The 14,528-nt window shown below is 37.2% G+C and overlaps 1 protein-coding gene across 2 annotated transcripts; it reads right to left on the minus strand.

Moving 5' to 3' along the window:
• Positions 1-7,566: 7,566 nt before the first annotated feature.
• Positions 7,567-13,272, minus strand: LOC136986495 (troponin C). Of its 2 annotated transcripts, XM_067284047.1 has the most exons (5): positions 13,153-13,272; positions 13,018-13,048; positions 10,399-10,542; positions 8,193-8,444; positions 7,567-7,922 (listed from the first exon to the last, which is right to left on the minus strand). In XM_067284047.1, exons 1-5 carry the CDS (start codon positions 13,153-13,155, stop codon positions 7,894-7,896), a joined length of 459 nt encoding a protein of 152 aa, XP_067140148.1. In that variant the 5' UTR covers positions 13,156-13,272; the 3' UTR covers positions 7,567-7,893. The 2 variants fall into 2 exon arrangements, with proteins under 2 accessions (XP_067140148.1, XP_067140147.1); XM_067284046.1 differs by lacking the exon at positions 13,153-13,272 and having other exon boundaries at positions 13,018-13,060.
• Between the last annotated feature and the right edge of the window lie 1,256 nt (positions 13,273-14,528).

The raw sequence follows: 14,528 nt of genomic DNA on the forward strand, positions 1-14,528 counted from the left end.
TCATCGAAAGTCACGACTCCCCCGGAAATAGGCGTGGTGGCTCCATCTACGAGCGATGTGGTGCTTTAAATTATTGCCGACGTGGTGTTTTGCTAAGTCGTGATAAATCGCAGGCGGATAACTCCCCTTTCTTAAACCCAATTCTGTCATGTAATTACTCATATTTTTTTTTTTTTATTTAATTGATAGAAAGGAGAAAGTAGAACAAGAAAACATCCTTTCGCAATCATTTTCACACGATAAAAATGTAAACAAACTAAACTGTAATGGTGGAGACGGGTAGAGCCAAACTTAAAACTCAAGCCAACTCTTTCTTTGGGATGGGAGCCAATTACTAAATAATTTCGTGGTGTTTTGAAATCGCATCCGTTTACAAGTTATTCCTCGGGGAGGACGTTAAAATTTTCATTATTTTCGCTATATTTAGGCCCTGTCTATCTGTGGAATTCGTGATATTCCGGCTCATCAGTGGCGCGTTATCCTACGGGCAAAAAGGACAATTGCCTCAACAGAGGGCTCCAAACCAATCTTTTATAGGAAAATATTTCCCCCGAAGAAAAATCTGAAGTCAACACTGTACATGGGAGCCCCCTAACTCAAATTTTCCTGGGTGCCCATGATGCTATAAACAAGCCACTGAGAGTGGATGAGAGCACTGAGCGCCTGATCAACGGGTTGGCGGCGTGGAGTTTTGTGTTTTCTTCACGCGTATAACGTCTCAATGTGGCCAGTTTCCCATAGATTCATTCCAGGTTAGGCTATAGGCCAAGGGATCATCTATCTGCACGTGGGTGCCCATACGTTGTGTTGTCTCGTCCTATTAATACAATCCAAACCGCCGAATTCCTATTCAGCAATGTAGATTTGTATTTGTCTTTATGCCTATCACGAACACAGATATCTCAAAGCACACTGCGTGCAATCTGCAGAACCGGCTCCATATTTTGTAGGACCCAATGCAAGAAATAAATGATGTATCTTTCCAAGACGCTGTGGGTCGAGAATTAAGTGGTGAAGCTCCAATAAAACTCTTGTGAAAATGCCCTTGTAACGGTTTTACTGGCGGTTATTAGGGTTCCATCTCCTGTTATTTGGTTCGGTTTGATGAAGTACAGCAACACAACATATGGGAGGGGGGTGCCCCAGGAAGAACTTTATACGGGAAACTGGCCTCTATTTAGGTGGTAATTAAAATCATATTCATTAATTCGAACATTATGATCATTCTTACAATACCCAGATATATATGAACATTCCTAATGTTTATAACATTAGGAATGTTAATATACATCTGGGTATTGTAACATAACATTGGTCCTTTATCCCTGATCTTAACTCTTAACCTCTCATCATACATAATACTTAGATGAAAGAGATGCTTGAAGGCCCTAGCCTCAAGACCTATGGCCACTTTCCACGGCTCTGCCTATCAGTAAATCAACGTTTTTTAATTAAGCCTCAATAGTTTTTTTAAACTTTTTCCGTCCTACGGACACCAAAAGAGCCTTTTTACATAGACATTGTGGGTTCGTCAGGCCCAAAATTGGGACGACCAGGTAACGAGGCACGAAATCTGACGTACCTGGAAAACATGCCCATGAAAATGCCATCCACCACAAAGAAATGAGCGTGTCTTACTGGAACCTTCCGTTTCACTTCCCCATTCACAATCTCCCATTTCTTCACGAGGAATGAGGAAATTTTGGATTAATTATAAAGGTACCAAGAAATAAATAAATGCCCTTAAAAATATACGAATAATTACATCCAGTGAATGAAAGAATTGTAAAATAAAACCAACGTAAACCGGACTGGCACGGCACCGAATATTTTTCCGGTTTAGGCAGGTTTCCACTTTAGTAAGGTTCCGTTTTAAACAGATTTTACCTGTAATTAATTAATGTTAATCGTGTAAAAGTGTACATTTTTCAGAGCTAAAACTTACACGTATCGGTTACTACAGTACACGACATTAAAATAATCAATTGAAATGGTTCTGTACTCTAATTACTTAATTTATACAAAATTTTATAACAGAATAATATAATTAAGTTTTGTGTGACTCTGCCAATTACGAAAGAGCAATTACCTTGCAGTACAAAGCTATTAAGCTCGATTGTATTGCATAATACAATCAAATTTAATTTCTTCGTGCGGTTGATGAAGTAAGAACCCACGAACTACCACCAATGTTCAGTGGTTTCATCTACACAACCTACGAGATACTGGCCTCTATTTAGAATAGACACGTGAAGAAACCCCCCTCGCCACGAACCCATGACCGACTTCAGTGGTTTCATCCCCTCGACCACTGGTGGGCTCCTATTTGAACAGGTCTATTACGAACGTTAAAAGCATCATTAAATGACTTAATAATAAGTAAACACATCTATAAATAATAAAATTTACTAAATAAAGGTACAGAATTATACAAAACAATCATGAAATAACAAAAATATAATTAAAAATATAAATATTTACACGCGAACAGTGATGACCTTCGTCCATGCTCAACACCCCGCTTTACGACGGGTATTCAACATGGCATTCTCTTGTCGATTTAATTTCATTTCAACTAGTTTCACTAATTATTATTCAATTAAGGTATAATTTACTCATTTAAACATTTAAAATAAACTAACTTTGCTTCTTTTTTTTTAAATTTTAATCAACAGAACCATTAAAAAACAAAATTCCTCAGCTTTAAGTAATTACTGTTCCTAAATTGTTATGACATCATAATAAATTCAACTGATGACATAAAAATGACGTTAATTGTATTTTAATAATTAATTTGATAGAAATTCGGGAATAATTTTAATGTTTTTCTTTAATTGTGAAGCTTTTCTATGTGGATCTCAATGGAGTCATCCCGAATGCCTCAATGGATAATTACTCGAAGCATTCAAATTAAACATTAATATTGATTAGAAATATATAAATCGATCGATAATTTTTAAATATATACAACACGAAATTCCTTAAATATAAAATTAATTTGGTTAAATCCGCCATACTGAAAATTCAAGATGCACACGAGTGCCCGGGTAAGTAAAGACGGAGAATGGATAAAACCGAGCGGGTTCGCACTCTGACAATGGTTCGATCACGTAATTTTTCGTGTTTTCTTCGTGTGTAACACCTAAAAAGGGGTTCCGTTTTCCCTAAAAAGTACTCCGGGTTTGGTTTATTTCTTTACGACAACGCGATGCGTGAGAGATCTGCGGAGGAAGGATGCCTCGCAGGAGGACCTTCTATGGGAAACTGTCCCGTTTAATTAAAATTTTATGATATAAAATAACTTATATAACCCAAATTACATAAAAGCGTACTAATTTAGCCCACGAATCGCGTAATTTTACATTTTCTGATTGCAAACAGGATAATTACTTTGATGACATTGAATCTGATTCAACACTAATTATAAACTATGTAAAGGATAAATTGCGAATTATTTACACGAAATACATATTATTTTCTTTCGTAATTTAATTTATTTAAGTCTAAATTGCCGTAATTAAAAAAATCATCGTAAGAAATTTGAATTTCTGAAGTACCATTCTTTTCATTTATGGTATTTTTTTGGAATTTATTGTCTTCGGTTGAAATCTTTCGGTGAGGTTACAATGAAGAATAGAGATTAAATATGGCGTTCAAACAGCTAAATCATAAAATTTTACAGCAATATTACGCTGTGAAACCTCCTGCAATTAGATGAAATAAATACAAAAGATCGTTCCCTCTTGGCACATTGTCCATGTGTTGAGTTGCCTTATCCTCTCAATTTAATCACTTCTTATAATAAGCCCAGAAGTGATTAGGCTATTTTAAGGCTTCACGTTTTTTTTTTAAATGATTATTATTTGGTGGAAGAAGCAACCTCTTAAATTCGTGGCAAAACGTGTAGCTTCTTATGGCCCTAAAGCTACAATGGGTTACGAATGATTTGGGTTTAGATTTTTCCACTTCTAAGATAGCATTTTATAAATTTGTATTATCCTCTTTAGGCCTAGTTAATTTTCGAAAATCGCGTAATAAGGCGAATAATTAATGAAATTAATTAATTTAAGTAAAACGAACAAGCTATTGGGGAATAACGTGTCGCCATCTGTTGAATAATAATTAGATTAAAAACAAATTTTGGTTTGGTTCTTTTGTATACGGTCACGCGACACGTGGGCGATCTGCCGAAGGGGGATGCTTCCCGGGAGGTCTTTCTATGGAAAAATTATTCCCCTATTTAGTGGTCACAGACGTGAAAATCCAGAAAACTCCACGTGGCCACGTCCTTTTGGCGAGAATCGAACCCACAACCAACTACCCACTCGGTCACCGGGGCCGGATTTACCAATCCCGGGCACAAATTCGGTGGGGCCCCCCTTTAAGAGTAGGCAAATTTGATGATTTAGAAAATTTACACAAAATACTGTACTTTCAATTAGATTTCAACTAGGAAGTTGTAAATTTCATTTAAAAATAAGGTTATTGTAAACATACATATATTTTATTATGTAAAACTAATTATTTTAATTTAATTGAAAAATACCTATGTAAAATTTTTTCCCGAAATTTTCTGATGTTTCGTAGGTTTCCGGGTTTGGTTTTCTTTACCTGTGGCCCTCGTGATTAGGCTACACTAGGCTGTCGCAGTATAGGAAAAAAAAAAATTATGTTTAAACATAGTTTTGTGGGAGCCCCTATTTTGTGGGGGCCCTGGGCACCGGCCCCAAATGTCCCTATGTAAATCCGGCCCTTTCGGTCACTGGTGAGCGTGTTGTATCGAGAGAATAAAGTTTAATGTTATAATTTGTTTTAAACAGAAGTTTAAATACTAAAATACATTTAATGCCTCGAGAACATTTTCAAACATAATACTGTCAGACACAGTCCATTATAAATTAAGTTTTCCGTGTCCTTTGTTGGGAGAAATTGAAGCAAGTTGAAGACCATTGAGGCTAGCCGGTATCTACAGAGATGTGATGTCGATATATATGACAGCACGGGCATCCACAGAAAATTTTTCACGAAAGGTCAATGCTTGGAAACAAATACAATAAGACCCCGCTTAATGCTGCCTCGTTCGATATAACGCTGTCTGCTCGAAGCCAAAAATATACGCCGATTCAGATTATCGCGGCATTTCATTGATTCGTATATAATACGATTATTCCCGAACACGAACCTATCAGAAAAAGATGGCAATTCGTCGTAGCGCTGTTAAATCCACGTTTGTTTGGTGCAATTATGCAAAAAACAATATAACATCGTGGATGCCATAGGAAATATCGACTTGGCTTGGCAAGAATTAACCGATAAATGCATGAACAAAGTGTGGAAGAAGTTATGGATGAAGGTATCTATGAATTCTCAACGAGAATTCGTTGACCAAATTATCGACCAAATCGGTACAGCAGGACTGGGAGATGCAGACGAGCAGGATATTGAGGAGTTACTGCAGGTTCCTGGTGAGAGGTGACATACCCCAATCACTTTTACATCATAATTTCTGCTATTTTTTACTCGATCCTGAGGACAAAAGTGCCCGTTCGTCCCCTTCCGCGGACGTCCATGTATAGTGACATAATTTCCTAAATTCATAAATTCTTATGGGTTTTTTAAACTCTCCTCTCTGCGATCACTAAGATGGCCCGTTTTAATCGCGCTCATTATCGATTCGGCAGGCTTACAACCGGGCGGCCCGAATTATCCGGATAACCTCCCGAAAAATTCCTGGTGGTTTTCGAACCGTTTGGATTCGATTCCTGTTCCTGTGAGCGGTAGGTTGCTATCTTAACCGCTAGGCCATCTAGCCGTCATATAAGGGGATTTATTATATAACTCCACAGTTAATTAACTCGACAATAATAATTGGCTGCATAAAACCCGTGTTACTATAAATATGATCAATTCGTAATTAAATACATCGGAATAAATGTAGAGGTCGTTTGGTTTTTATTTGTATGTGACAACACGACACGGGCGATCTGTCAAGGGGAATACCTCCCGGGAGATGTTTACGGGAACTGAACCCTATTTAGGTGTTACTAACGTGAAGAAAACCCGGAAAACGCCACGTGGCCCACGACCAACTACATTTTCGCGAACAACTTCATTCAGACCCGCCTGTAAAGAGTTACTCTTCTATTGTGGACAGACACATTCAGAAATAGATACAGTCGAAACTATTATCCGAACTCGACGGGGCCGAGAAAATCTTTCAGATAATTCAGCTCGTATCACAAATTTAAAAATGCGCAGTAGCAGGGACCAGTTTATTTACTTAATTGTTTGATTAATCTTTGTAAAGACTTCACTGTAAGTTACCAAAAACCCTTTAAAACATCAAAGCTCCGACCGAGTATCGCGCATCTCCCAGTCAAGATCTGTACTATATTTAAATAAATTAATTGAATCAAAATTCAACATAACGTGTATGACCTAGTTTCGGGGCGCTACAATCGACTGACGACGTAATAATACGTATGCCTCATTACTATACTGTGTAGTTTAGCGCGACACCCCATTTAGTGACAATTTCAAAAGTGAACAAATTATAGCTCTTTATCGAGGTTCCTGTCAAAAAATTTAAGAATGTGGGAAGGTGCACCCTTATACTTCTTTATTTCGATAACACCGAATCCATCTTCTCAAATAATGTGATAATCCGATTCTATGAAATACATCAATCAAAAATGGGCGATTTGCGGAAGGACATTCAATGAAAAACTAGTCCTCTCTTGCTGTTATATACATTAAAACCCAGAAAATTCAGTCAGGAGTGATTAGTTTGGTTTATTTGTTTATGGCAACGCGACAATGGGCCATCCGTCGAGGAAACTGGCCTGTTTAGGTTTTACTAACGTGAAGAAAACCCGAAAAACTCCACGTGACCATCCTGTTGGCGAGACACGAACCCACCACCAGTATTCGGTGGTTTTATACCCTCGGTTGGCACAGGCCGTATTGGCAACGATGTCATACATAATTGAAACAAATTTTCGCCATCAATAGTGATAAAATATAGTAAAAAAGTATATTATAACTTTAAATTGTTCCCATTAAATATACTTCCAGAATAGTTTTTCTACTACGCCAGTAAAATCATTAAATTCATCATAGGTTCCACATGTAATTATGGCGTTAACTTAAAAACTGCATCCAATCCAATTTTATGGTATTGGTGTAAATGTTTACCATTAAATTAACTTATAATTAAATAATTAGAGAACATTCTAAGAAATAATATTAACAAATTATCAATACTTTTTAAGAATGAATTGAATTATATCCGAGGGCAGGATGGCCGAGCTGCTAAGCTGGCTCTAGGGGCCCTTGGGATCGAATTGGGACGGGACCCTAGGAATTTTTCGGTGGTGGACCGTCCGGATATTGTGAAAAGGGGTGTAAAGATGACGACATTTAAATTAATTGACCTCTAAATTGGTTATTTCACACTAAACGACTTATAAAACGGTTCTTCTTAAAATCTTAATCTAATTTTTCGGGGTTAAAAACGGGAGAAATCCGGGACCAAAGTTAAAAATCAACTTTCGAATAGAATTATAATTAATTATATATTATCAAAAGTTTATTAGCATTCCTAGAAAGTTTACTAATAATTGATTAGAAGACGAACGTAAAATTTCATTCGTGTCTCGACTTTATGATGCCGATAAAAGAGTTAACAACGGGGTTGATAAGATGTACATATTAATTAATTATATTGGATTGTATCTGTAGAATTTTCTTCACGATTTCGCCAACAAAGAAATGCTCTGTACAGAAAAACGGAACAGCAGAAGCAACGTTCACGAATGGTGCACCGCTCGATGCAATGGTTTGCGCCAGACTATCAGGCAAAGAAAGCTTCCATATGTAACTAAATTTCTCTCTTCAATCTCCGGTCATCATTTCCATAAATTCTGAAAGGAAAAAAAAATATAGTAATCAGAGAAAACTTGTCCGTGTCACCCTCAATTTTAACATTAAAAATTCCCGAAGTTCTTAATTTGCTTACAGAATAAGCCGTACCGATTTGATTCCAATGGCTTATTGGATTGAACGCTAGCCTAAAACGTGGGTTCGAATCCCATCTGAGTGCCTAGTCTCCAATTATGTGAGTCAATGCGTTGTTATTCGCATAACTGAAAACTAGGCAACGTGGAGTGGAAAATTTAAATTGAGATGCTTACCATCGAAATCTACGGTTCCGCTTCCGTCAGTATCGATTTCGGCGATCATCTCGTCTAATTCATCTTCCGTCAATTTATCATCCAGGGCTCTTAGAATCTCCCTCAAATCGGAAACGTTAATATAACCATTCCCTGATTTATCGTACATCCTGAAGGCTTCTCTTAGTTCTTCTTGCATGGCTTCTGTATCTTCTTCTATGAGAAATCTAGCAGTCAATGCCAAGAATTCGTCAAATTCTAATTCACCGCTTCCTGAAATAAAATATTTACGATGTAACCATGAGATTTTATTAATAAATCAATCAAAAACAACAGACGTAATTACGAGGAATTTTCTATCCCATCGAGAAATGAATTCCAGAATTCCTGGAGGTTATTAGGAATACAATAAACCCTCGCTTTACGACCGCCCACTTCTCTAATTACGAGTGGTACCGGTATTTAAATAACCGTACAATCGAACCTCTCGACAACGGCCATTGCAAGAACAAAAAATAACCGCCGTATCGGGGTGACCGTTGTTTGGAGGTTATTTTGTATGAATATCTATTTAAAATAAGAGTTCTTGATGTTTAGAGACGGCCATTGTTAAGGGGTGTCCGTTATTTGGAGGTTCGGCTGTATAAAATTTATGACTCGGAGTAAAAATGTGTAATAAGGCATCGGGATGCCGTACACTTAATGAGGTTTGCCTTGATTTTTGTAATGAATAAAAAAGGCACTAAAAATGACACCAAAAATGCCCATTCTCTTTAAAAAACGGGCAATAATTTGCCTTATTATTTAATTATTCTTAATGCAAATTTTTACTCGGTGGCGGATAACAGGGTAGTACACAGTTGTCCGAGCCCTAGGAAGGCCCAAACCCTTGTGTAATATATTACTAACTAACGGGCCCACCAAAGGCCCGGCAAGTTAATAAATTTAACGAAAATATAAAAATTTTTGAAGCCCTATAAATAATTTTTTGCACCTTCATCACCTTGCTCCATTACTGTTTCTGTGTTTACAATTAAAGAAAGGATTATTTGTAATGAAACTTTATCCTTTTCTTTTTTTGTGTAGGTCTTTGTTCTTGATAAGTATTTGTAACAATTTACCATTCGAGTGTAAGCTGCCCAACACCTTTTAAACATGGCGGATGTCATCAATTTTCCTTAAATGCCATTGTTTATATTTCCAAAATAAAGCTAAAAGGGTACTGTTTATTTTATAGAATTTTATAATTATTTCATTCTTTCCATTTAACCTATAAACAGGGCACACCAGAGACGAGTTTAGACCTAGAACAGTCACAAATATAGGGCCATAATCCTAAACACTCATAAAAATGCGCGAAAATCATTTTCGTGTACAGTTTTTAACACAAAATAGCGAAAGTTTGGAGGCCCTACGGGTCCCATTCTACCTGCTCATAAACTATGAAAGAATTGATAATTGCCTATTTTAAAGTATAAACTCTAAAATTTCTGGTTGTTTAAAGATCTCTGGCATCGCTTGATCATTCGAAGATCGATCCTTTAACAATTTATGTTATAATTTGCATACATATTTTAATGCAGCTGTAGAAAATAATAACTCTTTCGTGTTATTTTTAATGTAATAAAAGTAGATTATTTTCTATTTTTAAGCTCTTTCTGCCCTTCAAACACTAAGAATAGTCTCTCTCACGCGCTCGTGGATTCCTCGAGGTCCGCAATGGGTGCCACCGGATGGTGAAAAACGAGGCACAACATATCTCGGTCAAATTATCCATGAAAATCCCTGAAGATCCGGTCCTCGTTCAAACTTGGATCCCTCAGGTAAGTAGAATTTTGCACGAAAACACTCCCGATCCCTTACAGCAGCAAAGTTTTTTTACTTAAGGCACTCTCGATCATCGGGTTTTTGCAGGTAAACACTGCTGATCCCTTAGAGCAGCAGATTATAAACATAAATATAACAACTTGCTGTTTTAAAGGATCACAGTTTGAATACGGACTGGATCATCAAGGATTTAGCATGGATCCTGGTCCGTCCTCGAACTCAAATCCCTCAAGGCAGCAGATAGTTATGTAAAGATGAGGCCTGCTGCTCTACGAAATCAGGGCGCCATACTAACTTATCTAATTTAAACGCTCTCGACTGAAATTTATAGATAATTTCGAGCGACAAAACACGATTATCTACATATTTATTTATTAAAAACTTAGAAAAAGGTACTCACCATCTTGATCAATCTCGGCAATTAATGCTTTGAGATCCTTCTCTTCGAATGTCTGCCCCAGAGTACGAAGAATGGTGGAGACCATATTTGTATGAATGAAACCTTTCTTATCACGATCGAACATGTCAAATGCTTTTCTCAGCACTAAAATTTATAAATAATTTGCAATTAGTTTAAATTTTTTTAAACAAAATTAACATACTGTATTGCAATTTTCAGTTAATTCATTAATAGTTGGTTATTCACCATCAAGAACGACACTTAGGACCGTACTTTGGTTTGGTTCGGGTGCGACACATACACATGGGCAATCCGCCAAGAGAAGAAGACTTTTTATGAGCAACTGGCTCCTATTTAGGTACTAGACGCGTGTAAAAAAACTCCAAAATCTTCACCCGTACCAGTGTTAAATGGTTTCATTCACTCGGTTACTGGAGGGCCTCTAGGGCGGTAGAGAGCGATGGCGTGAGATCATAACTACGGAGCGAAACACACAGGCAATCTGCCAAGAGGGAGTGCCTTACGGAAGAACATTCTACGGGAAAGTGACTCCTATTTAGGTGTTAGACACACGAATAAAACTCTGAAATCTCCACCCGTAACCAGTGTTCAATGGCTTATTCACTCGGCTACTGGAGGGCCTCTAGGACCGTGGAGAGCGATCGTGAAAGGCCCTAACTCCGAAACGGTTCCGGGTCAGACCCTTCTTCCGACATTTCTTTTTTCTCCCTCTAAACACTTGAAATTACATAATTAAAATTTTATTATATAGATTCCGGCACGGGCATTCTACAGGTTTGGTCCCAAGGGATACAATCTCTTAAATCTTCACGATAAACGAAGATTTAAGCCACAAATATTACAAAAAAAATTGCCAAATTTCTCACAGTTTAAATCAACGGATCAAGTCCGTGACTAAAACAAAGAATTCTTTCAGCGGTCGTACTGAAAGGCCACTTTGTTGCCGCTCACACTGTACATTGTCTAGCACTTTGTATAGAACTCGACACCCTATTTTACGAGAGTTTTACGCATTAAATAATTACAGGAACTAAATTCGGCAATATTGTAAAGAATCTCGAATCTAAACCAAACGCCGAATAACCCATTTATCATTTTATAAGGTATATAAATAGTGCCAAAAAGATCTTCTATTTGCAGTGAGGACAGGTGAGCGGCTGTCAATCATTCGTGAATTTTTCTAACCTAATTCCGTCTTAACCTTCCTTTCGGGAAAATTAAGAATTGGGCCAATTTTAGGACATAAAAAAAAACAAAATTTAAATTGGAATTTCTGGCCAGTTCGGTCCGATTCTTCGGATCAAGGATTTTACTTTCGTGTCCATTTCTAATGGCAAATTTTGGAATGGTTCCAACTTACTCTTTACCAATCCCTCCCCGTCTTTTTCTGTTGGAAAGTTTTCAAGTGGACATTTTTTATGGACTTGAGAATTGCATTTGCCACCCACTCGTACAAAATATTTGGGCTAAACATAGGCGCGTAACATCCATCACCATGGAAATGTCTGGAATTCGACCCCAACTGAGTTATTTTCTCTATTCGACTCTATCCGTTTTGGCGTCACTTTAAACCGAGAGATGCCAGAAGCAACGTTACGTGTCAACACGCTTACTAATTTCATAAATTTTTCATATTCCCAATTTGGAGTCTCATAACGTAACGCGTCACTTCCTACCCCTACTACCAAATGCTGCACTTTCTTCCAATATATTGAATGGTTTCCAATTATAGAACGTAACAAATCGTAAAACGTTACTTTTTTATCCTGAAAAAAACGCATTTTGCGGGTACGAACGATGGTGTTATACGCGAATTTTTCCTTTTCGATGGAACGCTTCTTAATTGGTAGATCGCGATCTCTGTGTTGTGTTACGCACTTCGAAGCGATGAATGACAGCTTTAACGAGATGCAGTTGATGTTACGCTTGTATTTCTTGCAGTGTGATGCTCATATTACAGAGTAAATTGTATTTTCTCGATAATTTTATACGTTTTTTTTCGATGTCATAAAATGGAATCATCAGCTTGCAATGCGCTAAGAAAGGTACCACTAAACTTTAAATATACTGTAAAAAGGCTCATCGTGCCTTCAATATGCTGAGAAAGGGCTCATCACGCTTCAATCGTCACGCATCACTCTGCTAAGGAAGGACTCATTGCGCTTCAATATGCTAAGGATTCATCATGCCCGCAATAAGCGAATAAAGGGCTCATCACGCTTCAATCTGCTAAAAAAGGAACCGTCACGCTTGCAACGTGCCAAGAAATGGATCATCGCGTTAAAAAGACCTCATAAAATTCTAATTTACATACAAAAATACGAAGTTTAGATCAAAGAAGAATTTCCGAAGTTGCGTCACAACATCGGTGACACAAAGCGGAAGTTGTTACTCGACCTTGAACCCCCCCTCTCCGCGCCACTTCGCCATTTTGATAGAAATCCGATCTACAACCGAACGTGCTCCAACATTACCAAATTTGGTTTGGGATTTTAAATCATAATTAACACCGAAAAAATCGCAAATTGGAACCACAGAAATCCATTAGAACCGATGGACGACAACGCGTGGAACTTAACGAAGAAGAAATTCACTTACTTTGCACCTGTTCTTTACTCAATTCTTCCACCTGAAATTGCATTTTTTTAAAAATTTAATTTTCATTTTTGTAATTTTTTTTTCCTTTTAGAAAATTAAAATGGTTTTTTGTAAGTCGAGGAACTCGAGACTTACCATTTCTTTGACGCTTTACTCTCGATGGACTCGTGGATCGAGACTAACGAGCGACAGTATGTGACTCGTCACTTTATGGATTTATCGTGACGCCCCCGCACTGGGAATTATGGGTAACCGGGAGTTCTTAAGCGAGGAAAATATCGTCTTTGAGTTATATTTAGCGATCACGTGAGTGAATTGCATATTTTTTTCCGATAGATTACAAAGGTTTGGCCATAGAAAATTGGGTTATTAAATGAAAGAATCCACGATTACAAATGGCAATTTTCTCAATTGCTCTTCTTAGTCACGAACTCTTAACTGACAATGCTAGGGGGTGAATTTTCTTCATTAGAATCACTTTAGAGATGTTTGGAGCAATTTTAAGGATTTGGAGCTACTTTAGAACCATCTTAGGTGTTTAGATTCATATTAATCTGTAAAAATTTCTTAAGATAAGTTAACGAAAATCCCACGCGAATTTCGAAAATAACGCAACTTTTGCTATAATAATTCGTTCTCTTCCTTTTTTAATTCGTTAACAGAAAATAGATTTCCTGGAGAATTTCGTACCAGTTTCCTAACGAGTCGTCTGCAAAATGTGGCGGTGTTGTAGCTGAAACGATTTTTTAAATTTAAATTTTAAAATATGATCTTAAGTTTATTTAATATTTTTTAAAATTTTCACTCATTTCTTGCAAAAAATAGGGATTAAAGAAGGGCTTCAGACGCAAGAAAAGACGAGTTTATACAGCTAATCCATAAGGCAAGTGAAAGAAGGATTTAAGCAGCTAAACCCGTTATAAAGCTCGTGGAAGAAGAGTTTAAGCTGCTAAAACCCTTCATATGGCTCGTAAAAAAGAGTTTAAGCAGCTAAACCCGTTATAAAGCTCGTGGAAGAAGAGTTTAAGCTGCTAAAACCCTTTATAAGGCTCGTAAAAAAGAGTTTAAGCAGCTAAACCCGTTATAAAGCTCGTGGAAGAAGAGTTTAAGCTGCTAAAACCCTTTATAAGGCTCGTAAAAAAGAGTTTAAGCAGCTAAACCCGTTATAAAGCTCGTGGAAGAAGAGTTTAAGCTGCTAAAACCCTTTATAAGGCTCGTAAAAAAGAGTTTAAGCAGCTAAACCCGTTATAAAAGCTCGTGGAAGAAGAGTTTAAGCTGCTAAAACCCTTTATAAGGCTCGTAAAAAAGAGTTTAAGCAGCTAAACCCGTTATAAAGCTCGTGGAAGAAGAGTTTAAGCTGCTAAAACCCTTTATAAGGCTCGTAAAAAAGAGTTTAAGCAGCTAAACCCGTTATAAAGCTCGTGGAAGAAGAGTTTAAGCTGCTAAAACCCTTTATAAGGCTCGTAAAAAAGAGTTTAAGCAGCTAAACCCGTTATAAAGCTCGTGGAAGA

Source organism: Centruroides vittatus, unplaced genomic scaffold, assembly GCF_030686945.1.
Source record: "Centruroides vittatus isolate TY-2023 unplaced genomic scaffold, ASM3068694v2 scaffold_1047, whole genome shotgun sequence".
Lineage (NCBI taxonomy): Eukaryota > Metazoa > Arthropoda > Arachnida > Scorpiones > Buthidae > Centruroides > Centruroides vittatus.